The sequence below is a fragment of the Eriocheir sinensis genome, chromosome 28 (genome assembly GCF_024679095.1).
Source record: "Eriocheir sinensis breed Jianghai 21 chromosome 28, ASM2467909v1, whole genome shotgun sequence".
Lineage (NCBI taxonomy): Eukaryota > Metazoa > Arthropoda > Malacostraca > Decapoda > Varunidae > Eriocheir > Eriocheir sinensis.
In genome coordinates, this window is record NC_066536.1 from 12,065,718 (window position 1) to 12,079,886 (window position 14,169).

At 42.6% G+C, this 14,169-nt stretch overlaps 3 protein-coding genes and 1 long non-coding RNA gene across 8 annotated transcripts in view; 2 read left to right on the plus strand and 2 right to left on the minus strand.

Moving 5' to 3' along the window:
- The window catches only part of LOC127004526 (uncharacterized), a 13,388-nt gene extending 11,345 nt beyond the window's left edge, over positions 1-2,043 (plus strand). For all 5 annotated transcript variants that reach the window (XM_050872348.1, XM_050872351.1, XM_050872349.1 and 2 more), the window contains one exon: positions 448-2,043. In XM_050872348.1, coding sequence (XP_050728305.1) covers positions 448-506 — 59 coding nt within the window. In that variant the 3' untranslated portion in view covers positions 507-2,043. The remainder of the gene's footprint in view (positions 1-447) is intronic.
- The window catches only part of LOC127004531 (proteasome subunit beta type-6-like), an 8,374-nt gene extending 2,238 nt beyond the window's left edge, over positions 1-6,136 (minus strand). The window contains exons 1-4 of the mRNA XM_050872361.1: positions 5,969-6,136; positions 3,133-3,332; positions 2,767-2,896; positions 2,284-2,428 (exon numbers count right to left, since the gene is read on the minus strand). Coding sequence (XP_050728318.1) covers positions 2,284-2,428; positions 2,767-2,896; positions 3,133-3,332; positions 5,969-6,067 — 574 coding nt within the window. The 5' untranslated portion in view covers positions 6,068-6,136. The remainder of the gene's footprint in view (positions 1-2,283; positions 2,429-2,766; positions 2,897-3,132; positions 3,333-5,968) is intronic.
- A 1,309-nt stretch (positions 6,137-7,445) lies between these two features.
- Positions 7,446-10,692, plus strand: LOC127004536 (transmembrane emp24 domain-containing protein 2-like). The gene is made up of 3 exons (XM_050872368.1): positions 7,446-7,613; positions 8,478-8,726; positions 9,885-10,692. Exons 1-3 carry the CDS (start codon positions 7,490-7,492, stop codon positions 10,121-10,123), a joined length of 612 nt encoding a protein of 203 aa, XP_050728325.1. The 5' UTR covers positions 7,446-7,489; the 3' UTR covers positions 10,124-10,692.
- Positions 10,300-14,169, minus strand: part of LOC127004538 (uncharacterized) — a 56,634-nt gene continuing 52,764 nt past the window's right edge. Inside the window, exon 2 of the long non-coding RNA XR_007757876.1 lies at positions 10,300-11,337. This is a non-coding gene — a long non-coding RNA (uncharacterized LOC127004538). The remainder of the gene's footprint in view (positions 11,338-14,169) is intronic.

The following is a 14,169-nucleotide window of genomic DNA, read 5'->3' on the forward strand; positions in this document are numbered from 1 at the left end:
ACTGGCCCTATCCTGGGGGAATGGTTTCTTACCACCACAGCCTCAAGGGTCAATGTGGTGGAGATGAGCACTTAGGCCATGTGCAGTTATAGCGTATGTGCCACCAACTTCACTTGACCTTTTACTTTTAGTATGACGTACAGATGTCACTGTAATGAAGAGGCTAAACCCTGCTAAAAATATAAGGTTCATGCTGAATAATTTGTACAGTTCGACATGAGATGCACCACTCCTAGCAGAACACCACATACACATTAGCAGTGGTGGGCTAAGTTACACTAATCTGTGAGGCTAACTTTGCTAGCAGACCAACAGGGCACATGGTACGGTATGGAATGAAAATATGATTACTCGTTTTATACTTCAATTCAATCATTTCTGTACCCAATCGAGCTGCTAGGGGGAAATTAAGGGCGTTGTCATCTCAACATTATTCTACTCTTCTAGGAATGAAGTGTGCTGATCCATCCATGGAAGTGGAAGACAAGCAACAACTACTGGCATGAGGCACAAAAGAGCACCATCAAACCCTACAATGTAGTAAAACAAGACCCCAATAGAGTCAGTCTTAATTGCTGGGCATGAAATCCACATCTCTACATCCTGTGGTTATGGGATCCCTGGAGGTGATGAAGAACATGGCTAAACACTCATCTCAATCTTCCAGTTGACTTGAATATTCTTAAAATGGCACATGAATAAAAGCCACAAGGACATAAGAAAGATGAGTGCACCCAACAAACATCAGCATGAGTCTTGTTCTTGCTGGATTGTTTGCAGAAGGCCATGATGCTTTGTTGCCAGGCCTCAGCTCATCTTCTCTAGTTATTCCTTGGTATTCTTTATTAGGAATTTAGATGGGCTGGTAATTACTACTGTATTAGCACTTTGTCAGCTGGCTGAAGCTCTCGTGGGACCAAGTTACTTTACTTCTTTGGCTATACTGGTTTGTTATTCATCATTGCAAAACTAGCTGCTTATTGCTACTAATTTCGCTGGTACAAATGATGTATAATCTGTACATTTATCTATCACTATATTTTTATGGCAGTTAATTAATAGAAGGCATATTTTATTTATTAGTTTCAGCATAATCACTAACCACATTTATTTGCATTAATTGCTTCTTTATTGAAGGTATGGATCAATATCTGTATGATTGCTTTTCACCATTACCTTATATTTAGTTAATAAAAGATTACTGTAAAACAAGTTGGATTTCTATCAAGCCCCATTCAACCAAAGACAGTTACTCTTCAATTAAAAGTGAAATCCAGAGCAGGATCTTGCCAATGTCTAACTGGTGCCTGAAAACTGACTACAACAAGTGTTAATAGCACAAAAACTGTGCTAGATTGGTGTCGCATGACCCTCCAACACACCCCCAACAATTTATATTATGCAATTAGGGGTCTAAAATGGAAAATGCTGAAAAGTAAAGATGGCGCCATTATAAACACTTGCCTGTGCCACAACGGGCTGGGGGCGACCATCAGGCCCTACTATGAAGGCCTACCGGCGCCACAGGCCATGATGTGTACAGGTAACTCTTGATTTATGCGAGTATTGCGTCCTTGAAGAGGTTGTGTAAATCAAAAACAATGTAAATCAAACAAGAGGTAGGTTTCTGTCGAAAAATAAATATTCACTTCATTCAGTGGAGAGAGAGAGAGAGAGAGAGAGAGAGAGAATATCCATATCACCGAGATATCCACTCATGCACTCAGTCTCAGCCTTACTCATGTGAGGAAGAAATGAGGGACACCATGAGTGACTGGCTAGTATTGGTACCGGTACCTGCCCACCCCTATTGTTGAGTAGCGTGGCAGCGTGGGTACTGTATTGTTGTTCAAGTGGCGCGTGGGAAGAACTGAGCTCACCTGTGTGGCCGCAGCGCCGTGTGAGTCCAGTTGCGTGAGACATATGGTGGCCACTCCATAAAATATCATGTATAAGTGGAAAAAACGTGTAAATTAAACATTTATTTGGATTTTGGACCCCGTGTTATTTAAAAAACGCGTAAACCAAACTCGCATAAATCGAGTTACCTGTATATATATATATATATATATATATATATATATATATATATATATATATATATATATATATATATATATATATATATATATATATATATATATATATATATAAACCCTAATGCCATGCTGTAGGGTTCATCACGGCTAACAAATGTTATTATACAATGCATGGGTAAGCCAGGAAAACAAACTTTGACCATCATTTTCCATTTGCAACCTTTCAAAACTTAATGTCACTTACTATTCTTAACAAAGTCCACAGTTTCCTCTTTGGTCATGTTGGACTTGTAGGCAGCATCAATGTGTCCCCAAACGTAGGTGCTGCCAGATCCTCCAATGGCCACTGGTTGACGAACTATCATCCCTCCAAGAGGAATAGTGTAAACCTAAAATCAAGTCACTGATTTAGTACAATATGAAAAATTTGTATTGTTCATGGATGGCAAGATTATTGCCGTTTACCTTCCCTCGGTAACTATTGATTGACCAGCCTAAAAATTCAAAAGGGGCTTGTATAGAGTATGATGTAGGGTAATTAAATTCTTTGAAAGAAAGTAAAAATTGTTTCTCGATGTACTTTCTGCCTAATGAATAGGCACATGGAAAATGAGATCACTAGTGTTGTGGAAAGAATAGAATATTTAAGAAAATGGTACGCACAGCCAACCATAAGGCAACTTACCACCACAATAAGTACTTTGTGTTGACAAGCAATGAAACTCACCTGCCCCCCCTTGGTCTTGTCCCAGCCAGCAACTATAATGCCTGCCATCAACTGGTCTCTGTAGTTATAGCAGATTTCTTTAAATGTGTTTGCTGCAATCTGAACCAGTGGTGGCTCCCCAAGCTTAACCCTGCAAGTTCATGTAAGAATTAAAATAAGGTTCATTTGTGTAAATGGTGGTAATGTCAGATCATGGATGACTCATACTGTCGCAAATTTGTGTATACTAATTTTATGAAAAATGTGATGACAGTATGCTCTACAGAACTTACATGAAGATGTACTTCAAAGGCTTTGTCATTGATCACACACTGATTGCACTTAATATCCTTTCATAAAATAAAAAGTATTAACAGGATAACTCACTCTAGCAGCTCCATATGGGATGACACAATGTCAGCAATGGCTTGGGTGTCTGCTGCTGAGCCAGAGCGGCAGCAATAGATTTGGTCTGTCACACGGGTCAGCTTATCTGTGACACGGTTTGAGACGTAGACACCCATTGAGGTGCGGGAGTCAGCCCCCACCACCACGCCCCCATCAAACTCCACCGCCATGATGGACGTCTGAAAGTTAAAAAATTAGTGTAAGCAGTAATGCATGGTATGGGCTGTCATCAATTACAGCAAGTGTACTTAAAAACTGCTTCTGTGCTGACCCCCTGCCTGGTTAAATTCTTTTGTTTATGGCTTTCAGCATCCATCTTTCTGCCCTGCTGAAGTGTTCTTACATACAGCCTGTGCCTAAGAAGAGTGACAACTATTATTTGAAATTATTGACCTATAGCTTTACTTTCCTGCCTTTTTAAAGCTTTGGAAACAATCTATAACATGAGAGACCTTAAGTATCTATCAACTTCTTACCTTCTCACTGATCTCTGGTAAAACAGATTCTGCAAGCTTCTTATTGATCCCCCAAAACTGTGTCACCATGAGAGTGGGTTGGGTGTTTTAGGGATAATTACTCAGAATAACAAGTGTACAAGGAGTTATGTTTTGTGCTGCTTTGATTTCTATTTTGAAAATTGTAGAAAATTACCTCTTACTGAAAAATTTGGACCTAAATGAATCTTTATATTTATCTGGTTTTATACTGAGAAGCTTGAAAATTTTATGACATCCTGTCACATTAACTATCTCTTTATAACCATTTCTTGTGTTGTATTTTAATTAACTGAAAGCGTTGCAGAAACTGTTAGCTTCCCCAGAACTAAATCAACTCCACTGCCGTGTCTATTGAGCCTGATTACCGTTTACCGTGCATGGGGTAGCCAACCAGGTGAGTAAACTATCAATACCGGAGGCTACACTAATCTCCACAATCCCCATGATCAGAAATGAGGTGTCCAAAGAAGGGACGTAAAGGAGGGAGCCATTTTTTCCAGTTAGCACAAAGAGAGGCAGGCTGTACAACACAAAAAGAACAAAAAAACAAGTAGCAAAGGGAAAAAGTGACCTTGTAATTAGTGTAGCCAGGGTCACTTTCCTCTTGCAACTATATAATATCTTGTTTTCCTGGGATGTGTACCCTGCAATTCCCAGCACAAACTTATTAAAATGTTAATCCCTTACTCTCTTTCTCCTCCGCAGCCCTCAAATAACGTGACAGCGACTGGAATGACCTGGGTGTGATTCTATATATTTACCAGTGGTCTGTGTTCCTACCTGACAGGCATATTTATAGATAACTTTTCATTATAAGTAACATGTGCTGAGCCTTAATGTGCCTCACCCTTAACCTGGTAGCAGCAGGGATCATGTTCCTTAATGTTCCCTCGGTTAAGATTCGTTTTAGGTCCGTGCCAGTATCTCATTACCTACCTTATGAAACATCAGTATCTCTTCATATATCTTTTCTAGAAACCTTCAACAGTCATGGAAACGCTTTGAAAATCCAATTCAAGGACTTTTTTTTTACTCTTGAAAATAGGGGATAATGTTTACGAAAGCGCGTCGCCTCCTCTGCTGGCCTCGGCGACTCTGCAGCCGGTATTGCGAGAAATACCTCCTCGCTGAAATAAGTCACATATACATGAGGAGGGGGTCCAGGGGGGGCTACGCCTCCCCCTGGTTAGAAGGTGGGGTTGAGGGGGGCGCAGCCCCCCCGTTAGTAGGTCGTAAAGTTCGGTTGGAGTAGTTTAAATATGCTCCCTGACCCTAAGCCCTCTGCGAGCTATTTTACGGCTGCGGCGGCTGCAGCGTCGCTAGGGGAGGTGACGCGCTTTCGTGAACATTATCCCCTATTTTCAAGAGTAAAAAAAAGTCCTTGAATTGGATTTTCAAAGCATTTCCATGACTGTTGAAGATTTGTAGAAAAGATATATGAAGAGATAGTGATGTTTCATAAAGTAGATCATGAGATACTGGCACGGACCTAATACGAATCTTTACCGTTCCCTCTAAGCGAGAAAAATGAGAAAAAATCACCCCTCACACAAACCATTTCATAATATATATCAAAGCATTTTTTTTTACGTTGCTGCCTATTGCGCCGGTAGGCATCTTCCCGGCGGGGCCTGATGGTCGGCCCAGCCCGTTCAGGCGCAGGCGAGTGTTTATAGTAGCGCCATCTTGCATTGGCTCATGCTGCCCCCTGGAACTTGTTCTTGATTCGCTTGGACGGCTTCCTCCAGAGTCCGGGTTGATGGGTGGTCTTCAGGACAGCATGTGGGTGGTTTTAAGCCATTCGGCGGTGGCTGAAAAATCCGAGGTGGTAGAGTGGGGATTCGAACCCACGTCGTCCATCACGCGGTGAATGTGGGCACGCTACCAGTTCAGCCACCGCCTACCCGATCAAATTATGTATCATCTATTTTTGGGGGTTAAAATCATGGCACAAATTTGGCCCGTCGCTGCTACACGGTAAAGCCACAAATTTGGCCCGTTGCTGCTACCGGGTTAAATAATGTGACGACTGGAATGAGCTGGGTGTAATTCTATATATTTACCTGTGGTCCGTGTTACTACCTGACAGGCATAAACATCTATACCTTTTCATTGTAAGTAACGTGTGCCTCACCTTTATGTGTCTCGCCCTTAGCCTTAAATAACCCTTCCTTCGTGTGAATTAAATCGCTACCTAAGAATGAGGATAGGAGGATGACTGGCCGGATGGATGACCACCGCCAGACGGCGTTAATAAGAATATCCGGGGAATATAAGGACAGCCAGGTGAGTCTCGAGTGTCCAGGCATCATACTTACGCCCGTGAGGACCTCGTTGCCCATCCAGTCCGGGGTGAGGGCGGCGAGGTGCGAGGCCTTCATCGCAGAGTGACTGGACACCGCCGGGGCCGCCATCATGATGCCGAGGGAAACGGGCCCAAAAATATTGTTACTTCCCTCCTGCCAAGACTACTGTTACTTTCCTTCTGTCTAAACTATTGTAACTTCCCTCCTGCCAAGATTATAATTGTTACTTCCCTTCAGCCAAATATATTGTTTCTTCCCTCCTGCCAAGACTTCTGTTACTTTCCTTATGTCTAAACTATTGTAACTTTCCTTTGGCCAAGATTATAATTGTTACTAACCAAAAATATTGTTACTTCCCTCCTGCCAAATTGCTGTTACTTTCCTTATGTCTAAACTATTGTAATTTCCCTCCGGCCAAAATTACATGTTACTTCCCTCCTGCCAAGATTACCGTTAACAATAATCTTGGCAGGAGGAGGAAGTAACAATAATTTTGGCAGGAGGAAGTAACAATAATAACGATACCCAAGCATACGTTCTATCGTCAAAATTATTGGTCATTGGAGTTTTGTTAGCGAGCTGAACGTTATCAGTTTCAGGCCCCCAAAACTGTCGCACCCACACTAATAACAATATATAATGAAAGTTAAGTGATAAAACCGTAAAGTAATGATGTTTTATATATATTTCGTGGGTCAGAAAACGAAAAATACGGCGCCATATTTGGCCCGTCGAGCACCGCGCCAACTTTGAACTGAGGTGTTAAGAATATAATTTATCCTATTTTGGAAGTGGACATGGCTGCTTTTTAATGTAGTAATGCCTTGTTGCCTATCCCTCGGCTGTAGCAACAAGCCGGAGAGGGATTACAAAGTCTATACATTCCCTGCAAAGCCATTGAGAAGACAGAGTTGTGCTAAGAAAGCCAGTCTTGGGAGGAAACCATCTCGTTGGTCAGGTGTGTGCCAGATATGCAGTGTGTGTGTCTTGCTATCATAACCGCCCTCCCTTTGTACTGTCTACGGAAATCATTGTGAGAGAGGTAAAGCTACAAGGACTGAAACAATCGTTCACTTCAGGTTCATCAGAGGTCCTGGCATTGTTGCTGATGAGGGATGCTGTCGCCCTTATGGCCATTATTATTGGGTGTGATGTCTCCCATAGGACTTTAGTTGTTATAATAGACCCACAATGGATATTTCACAGTGTAATCAAGGCCACAGTCTCATACACTGGACGTGTTACAAAATTTTGGATGAAGAGAAGGTAACTTCTGGTGTGCCATACGTCTTGGAAAAACTACAGAATCTCCCAAAACCCACTCTAATGGTTGACACATTATTCTTTTGGATTACAATCGCTAAGTATCACTCTAATATGTATGGCTGCGAAACAGAAACATATTTGAGAGCGGATGCGAGTGTTTGAAAAGCGCGGCGCAAAACGGTCCAAACATGGCGTCCAAGCCTTAGGTTATCGGTGGTCCCTCTATGACGGGAGTCTGGTCGACGTGTCCTCCACAACAACAACAAGATGACGGCCGGCCTGGTGCTCGCCCTCCTCTGCCTGCTGGTCCCGGCGCACGGCTACTTCATCACCATAGACGCGCACGCCGAGGAGTGCTTCTTCGAGAAGGTCACGGCGGGCACGAAACTAGGTAAGGGGCGGCGTGAGGAGCGAGGGCCTGGCGGGGGGCAGCTGGCGGACGGGGAAAGCCCAACCGTGTCCGTCTACAAATGAGACTTAATGAGTTAGGAGGCAGTGAGAGGCTCGTCGGGCCGTACAAAGCAACGCGTGCATGCCGTAGTATCGTTCATGCCAAAGTTTCAAGTTAAGTTTCAGGTTAATGAAAGTACTGACTGGTCTCATGGGTTTCCTGTCTAGTGAAAAGATTGATTTCGGAGGTAAAGCTGCGAGTGTACAATAATCCGATGTTTTACTGTAAGCACCTCGGATATAGTGAAATTAGCTAGAATGCTGCTGCCACCATACCAGACAGTTTTACTAAAAAAATAATAATAATAATAAATAAATCGATAAAAAATAAAGGTTGAGGTTTCTATCCCTCAAGTTATGACTTTTTCAAAGAAACATTTTCTGTTGTTCACTTAGTAAAAGTATTATGGATAAATGTCTACAGTAGGATTCATACTTTTTTTAAATTTTTTGTTTTTAATTAATCTGCTGTTTATTAATGTTGGAAACCACTAGTTCCCTGAATTCTTCCTCCTGTCCCTCTCTTTAAAACCAGTGATTTTTGTAATAGAATTACAAATTGAAATATTCAAACTCCCCAGAAATATAACCATTTTGTCCTCAATGCACAGTTAGGAGGGAAAAATAGGCTCTCACAAGACCATGAGGAGGATGGACCTGGCCGCCACCAGAGCGAGCCACCACCTTGGCTAATATACTGAAAATAACGCGTGACGAAGGCGGTGGTCTCCAAGAAATTTACCAGTACTTTTAAATCTTTTTTTCCCCTTCAGATGTCCAGGATCTCATTTAGTAATTCCTGCAGGTTTGGCATTCGAGGTGGCCGAGGGAGGGTTCCTGGACATTGACATCAAGATATACAGTCCTGAGGGCAAGACAATCCATGAGGGTGAGCGAGAGTCCAATGGGCGCTACACCTTCCCAGCCAGCATGGATGGTGTTTACACCTACTGCTTCTCCAACAAAATGTCCACCATGACGCCCAAGCTTGTCATGTTCACAATGGAGGTTGGCGATGACGCCAAGAGTGAACACCACGCAAATGCTGAAGAAGGTGAGTGAGAGAGGGAAGGGGGAGGGACCTGGCTGCTGCTGCTGCTGTTTAAATCCTGGGAGGCATGTTATTATTAATTGCTAAACTTAGCCTATAAACAATGGTGCTCTGCAGAATTCAGGTCTAGCTCCCATTGTTGTTCATTAATGATCATGTTTCCAAAGCAAACTGTTCCATGCACTCTTATGCCAATGACTACTCTGTATTACTCCACATTTTCAACAAATGACAGTCACCACAGGAATCATGCAATTCAAGGCTGGAAACCACTGAATGCTTACTGTTTAATCTTGTTATAATTTCTGAATGCTGCAGAAGGAACTTTGTATCCTTTAGTGCCTCAATTTCTCCACCTGACAACACTACACAACCTTGCAGACATCTTTCCCCTATTTTATGACAATGCATGACTAACCCCTTTTTATATACTTAACATTCTTGGCCAATCCTTAACTCAAAATCTCATCCCTTGCTAAATCTGCTTCCTCAAAGCTATAGTGAAACCAGATTGACAAGATCTCTTTTGTGTTGGCTCCCATGGGTCCTTTCCTCCCCTCTGCTCTGGCACACAGTTCCAACCCTTCCTCTCATATGTTATCTATAGGTAACATATGAGAGGAAGAGATAGGTGTTGGGACAGTGTGGAAGGGTGGTGGTGAGGAAAGGACCCACAGGAACCAACGTTAAAACAATCTCGTCAATCCAGTTTCACAATAGGCATTTTGTATTGTCTTCACAAATTCTTTTGCCCTCACAGATGCTAACTGTGTACAAGGGCCTTCTCTGCCCTTGCTTGGGGTATGCATCTCATGTGTGGGGTTGATCTACACAGCCTTTTTGAGGAATTTGAGCCCTTACAAAATGATCTTCATGCAGTAATATGAACTAAGAACATGAGTGGAGGGACATAGAGCCAAATCACAAGCATTGCCTGAGAATGGCCAAGCAAATATTACATTTGATTATATCTATTTCTGAAAATTCTTTTGTTTTGTGATGCAGGCTGTTAAAGTTTAGTTAAGTGTTATTTTATATATACTTAAATGTAAATGTTAGGAGAGGTCATCAGACCATTTTGCAACTTGTCTAATAAAGTACTGCTGTCATGTACCATCTTAACTGAACCTAAATTTATGAAGCCAATTTATACACCCTCAGGCGAGACAGGAGGCAGCAAGATGGAAGAAATGATCAAGGAGTTATCAGCAGCCCTTTCTGGGGTGAAGCACGAGCAGGACTACATGGAAGTGAGGGAACGCATCCACCGCTCCATCAACGACAACACCAACTCACGCGTGGTGATGTGGTCGGTGTTTGAAGCCTTAGTGCTGGTGGCCATGACGATCGGACAAGTGTATTATCTCAAGCAGTTCTTTGAAGTGCGAAGAGTGGTTTGAGTGAAGAACATTTGTAATGATAAATTATGGGTGTATTAATTTCATTCATTCAGATTATAAGTTCCCTCTCATGCATTAAATGCGCTTGTTTCTTTATTATTGTCATAGATATGAACCGTGTACTTCTGTATATTGGTAATCACTGATATATCTATTGTGTGCTTTAGCTGTATTCCTAAAAAAATCCCTGAATTATTTATTGACATAGCTGTACATAATTGTTAATGAAAAATTTAAACCAGTAAATCCTTTCAGTCTTGAGATGAAAGTTGTGTGTGAGTGGTTGAGAGTTTGATAACTAGCTTCAAAGACACTTTTCTAACAGCAAAACAGTTTTCTTTTGTTCAAGAGGGTTTGAATTAGGTTTCAAGTGCATTCACCTTCATATTTTTTACTTTTTTAAAGATTAAAAACATGGATCTGTTCTTGATTTTTTTTTAGGTGCCAGAACATGAAGTATTAAAGAGGTGGTTTGTGTGATGCTTACTGTGAGTTTTGTGCTACAACTTAGTAATGAGCATCTTCTCTGTTTACAATATTTCACTGCTTTTATTAAATCTGGTAATAATGTGAGTTTTTAATATATCAAAACCTTTATCCTATTTGAGATAGTTTACTCGGATAATATACCGTTAGCCCCAACCTAATTTAATGCATGAAGAGGATTGAAAGACATGTAAAAGGGTATCCAACTAAGTGCAGAGTAAAACCTAAGACATGACCCTGAGAATGTCTGGCAGAGGCATGAGAAAGCCAGCCAATGACAGGTGTGGTTGTTTGGTTTTGATGAAAAGGTTGTAGCAAGATAAAATATCCAACATAAATAATGGAAGAATCTGTGTTGCCGTAGGTTGTCACCCTGTACTGCTGTCTTTTTCTTTCTTTTTTTTTTTTACATCAAAGGATATGACTCAAGGGCAACAAAAAGGGTACACACACACACACACACACACAAAAAAAAAAAAAAAAAAAAAAAGCTATTTGACGCTCCCACATAAGTAAAAGGTAAAGAGTAGCCAAAAGATGCTGAAATGTTATCAGTTTCACTTACATTGTGTTTTATTCATCATTGACAACGAAGCATATGCCTGAAGGATGCACTGCCTCTCACATGGCGACTTCACTCCTGAGAGGACCTGAGCAAGCTTATTCTGAACAGCTTGCAGCAGGATCAGTTGACTTCCTCTCGCCATGATCTTTTGGTCTCCTTCACCCTGGAACATCAAATACAGATACATGTACAATATCATGGGGAGGAATGACTCACGAAATGCCAACATACCAATACTGTCAGCGTTAGTATTGATCGGTTATGCAGAAATCAATCAATCAATCAGTAAGGGTATTGCCATCAGAGGCTCCACAATGACTAGTTTGTAACTCTGCCTAATAGCTAGTTCATATGTGTTGGAAAGCGATGGGATAAGTACACAGCCCTGTCTCATTCTTGTATTGAAAGCAGAGAAGCTGGGTAAACTAAAACATACACACACACACACATTCTCTCTCTCTCTCTCTCTCTCTCTCTCTCTCTCTCTCTCTCTCTCTCTCTCTCTCTCTCTCTCTCTCTCTCTCTCTCTCTCTCTCTCTCTCTCTCTCTCTCTCTCTCTCTCTCTCTCTCCAGTTGTGCAGACATCTTTGCCCTTCCACTGGACTACAGCCCAAATAAATAATAAAGTAAACAAATATAAGCATGATCAGACACTATAAATACGTAGAAAATTAGAAACAAACCTATTTAGCGTAAAAAAATATTGTGGAATCTTAAGTAATGGACGATAGAAAAAAATAAACAGCAGACATGGATGGAGGGAAAAATAATGTCTTCACTGTCCACCCCACCACCACTCCTCGGCTGACCTGTACAAGACAACACAGGGCAAAGATCAGCCAGGCATCACTGAGAGACGTCCTACCCACTACAACCATGGCCCGTATTGAGACGCTTCCACCTCTCACATCACCTATCTCCAAAGGCTGAAAAGGAGATCAATCGGATTCTCTTGAGAGTTTTCTGAGGTTCATGGTACAGAAGAATGATCATACTACCACCAGGGACATAAAACTACCCTTGGAAATGCTGAAAACCGTATTCTGAGACGCTTCCACCTCTCACATCACCTATCTCCAAAGGCTGAAAAGGAGATCAATCGGATTCTCATGAGAGTTTTCTGAGGTTCATGGTACAGAAGAATGATCATACTACCACCAGGGACATAAAACTACCCTTGGAAATGCTGAAAACCGTATTCTGAGACGCTTCCACCTCTCACATTACCTATCTCCGAAGGCTGAAAAGGAGATCAATCGGATTCTCATGAGCGTTTTCTGAGGTTCATGGTACAGAAGAATGATCATACTACCACCAAGGACATAACACTACCCTTGGAAATGCTGAAAACTACGAAAGCCTTGTCAAATAATGTGTGCTTGGGCGACGAAATGCCTAACAGAATATGACCCAATGACTTGAAACCGCGCGGAGCTTCGAAGACGGGGCAGGACTAGGTAGGAGTCCAATGCGAGAGGTTTGCCTTTTATCATGGTAACCTTCGCCCCCTCAACCCCCTTATAAACTTCAGCCTTCGGTTCAACTAGTTTTAATTGGTCCTATTGTCCTTACTTTTGCTTTTCTATTTCCTATTCCTTCTCCAAACGTTCCTAGCTAACCATTTATTCTCTTTACGTAACTCATGGTAACCTTCGCCCCTCTCAACCCCCTTCGGTTCAACTAGTTTTAATTGGTCTTATTGTCCTTACTTTTGCTTTTCTATTTCCTATTCCTTCTCCAAACGTTCCTAGCTAACCATTTATTCTCTTTACGTAACTCATGGTAACCTTCGCTCCCCTCAACTCCCTTTGGTTCAACTAGTTTTCATTGGTCTTATTGTCCTTACTTTTGCTTTTCTAATTCCTTCTTCTCCAAACGTTTCTGACTACCCATTTATTCTCTTTACGTAACTTAACCGTTTCAAAGATGTGGTTTAGCAGCGTCTGGTCTGTGTTGCGAAGTGAAAAGAGTCGAAATACTACCGGACAGACGTTTGTGAGGGCTGTCTTCGAACGGATTCTTGATTTTTTCGAACACCCGAGACATTTTTGAGGATTGCCGCCGTAGTCCGAGTGAAGGTCAACGCTCCTTCATAACTGCAAAGAGGTGGCCACACGGGGCGCGGCGCAAGGCGGGGGTAGGGGAGGCAGGGCAGCCCGGAAACCACAGCAGTTACATCAGCATCAGTCATTGGACCGTGTGGAAACTGTTAGCTGCTCGCGACCACCAATGCAGCCCAACGGGGACCTATGGGTGGTGAAAATGAGTGCAGTTCAGAGTGTGGCTGAAGTACAAGCAACCGCCGCAACATTGGTTCTTCCACCGCGTGTTCATACAACTTATTTTAGTCCGTATTTTTTCGGGTCGTAAGCGGCGGACGACATGATTATCCCGTGACCACACAGCAGGGCGTGGCGGCGAGTCCTGACCTGGATCACGGGACGGCCATAACAGCGGGGTTGCAACACTAAACTTGTCCTCACTCTGCAGTCACAGTTCTGAGGTCCATATTATCAAACCCTTCGAAGGCTTAGACCATCAATTTCAAAGCCTCTCGAAGGAGTTGTCGGTGTTTACGTGGGTGGTTTCCTGAGCCTGGCGGTATAGTTTGGCAAGACTTCCGCGATGTGAATGGGAAAAAACACGCATGACATCCCGACTTAGCTCCTCTCTGGCCTTAAAAATAGTTGTAACAAGAACCCGAAGCGTGTGATAATAGCGTACCAGTCTTAGGCTCAACCCTCCTTCAAGACATAGTTGTTCGGTGGGCTGACATGGGCCACTGAGTAAATTTAGTTAAGGGGTGGGCAACAATCAACGACCAGGGCAAAAGTGTGGACAACGATGGTGCCGCGGCTGTGGGGTCGTGGCACTCGGGGTCACGGATCAGCGGGTCGGAGGTGCCCTTTGTTGTACGACCAGTCCCCCGCCTCCTCTGTGGCATCACCTACGACCACATAACGCTGCCAGTGGGTCTGTGGTGCCCTTTGTTGCG

Excerpts from the sequence above, each read along its gene's own strand:
- LOC127004536 (XM_050872368.1), top strand. The coding sequence starts at position 7,490 with ATGACGGCCGGCCTGGTGCTCGCCCTCCTCTGCCTGCTGGTCCCGGCG. Across the intron at positions 7,614-8,477 it reads CACGGCGGGCACGAAACTAG|GTTTGGCATTCGAGGTGGCC; the intron begins GTAAGGGGCGGC and ends TAATTCCTGCAG. Across the intron at positions 8,727-9,884 it reads CCACGCAAATGCTGAAGAAG|GCGAGACAGGAGGCAGCAAG; the intron begins GTGAGTGAGAGA and ends ATACACCCTCAG.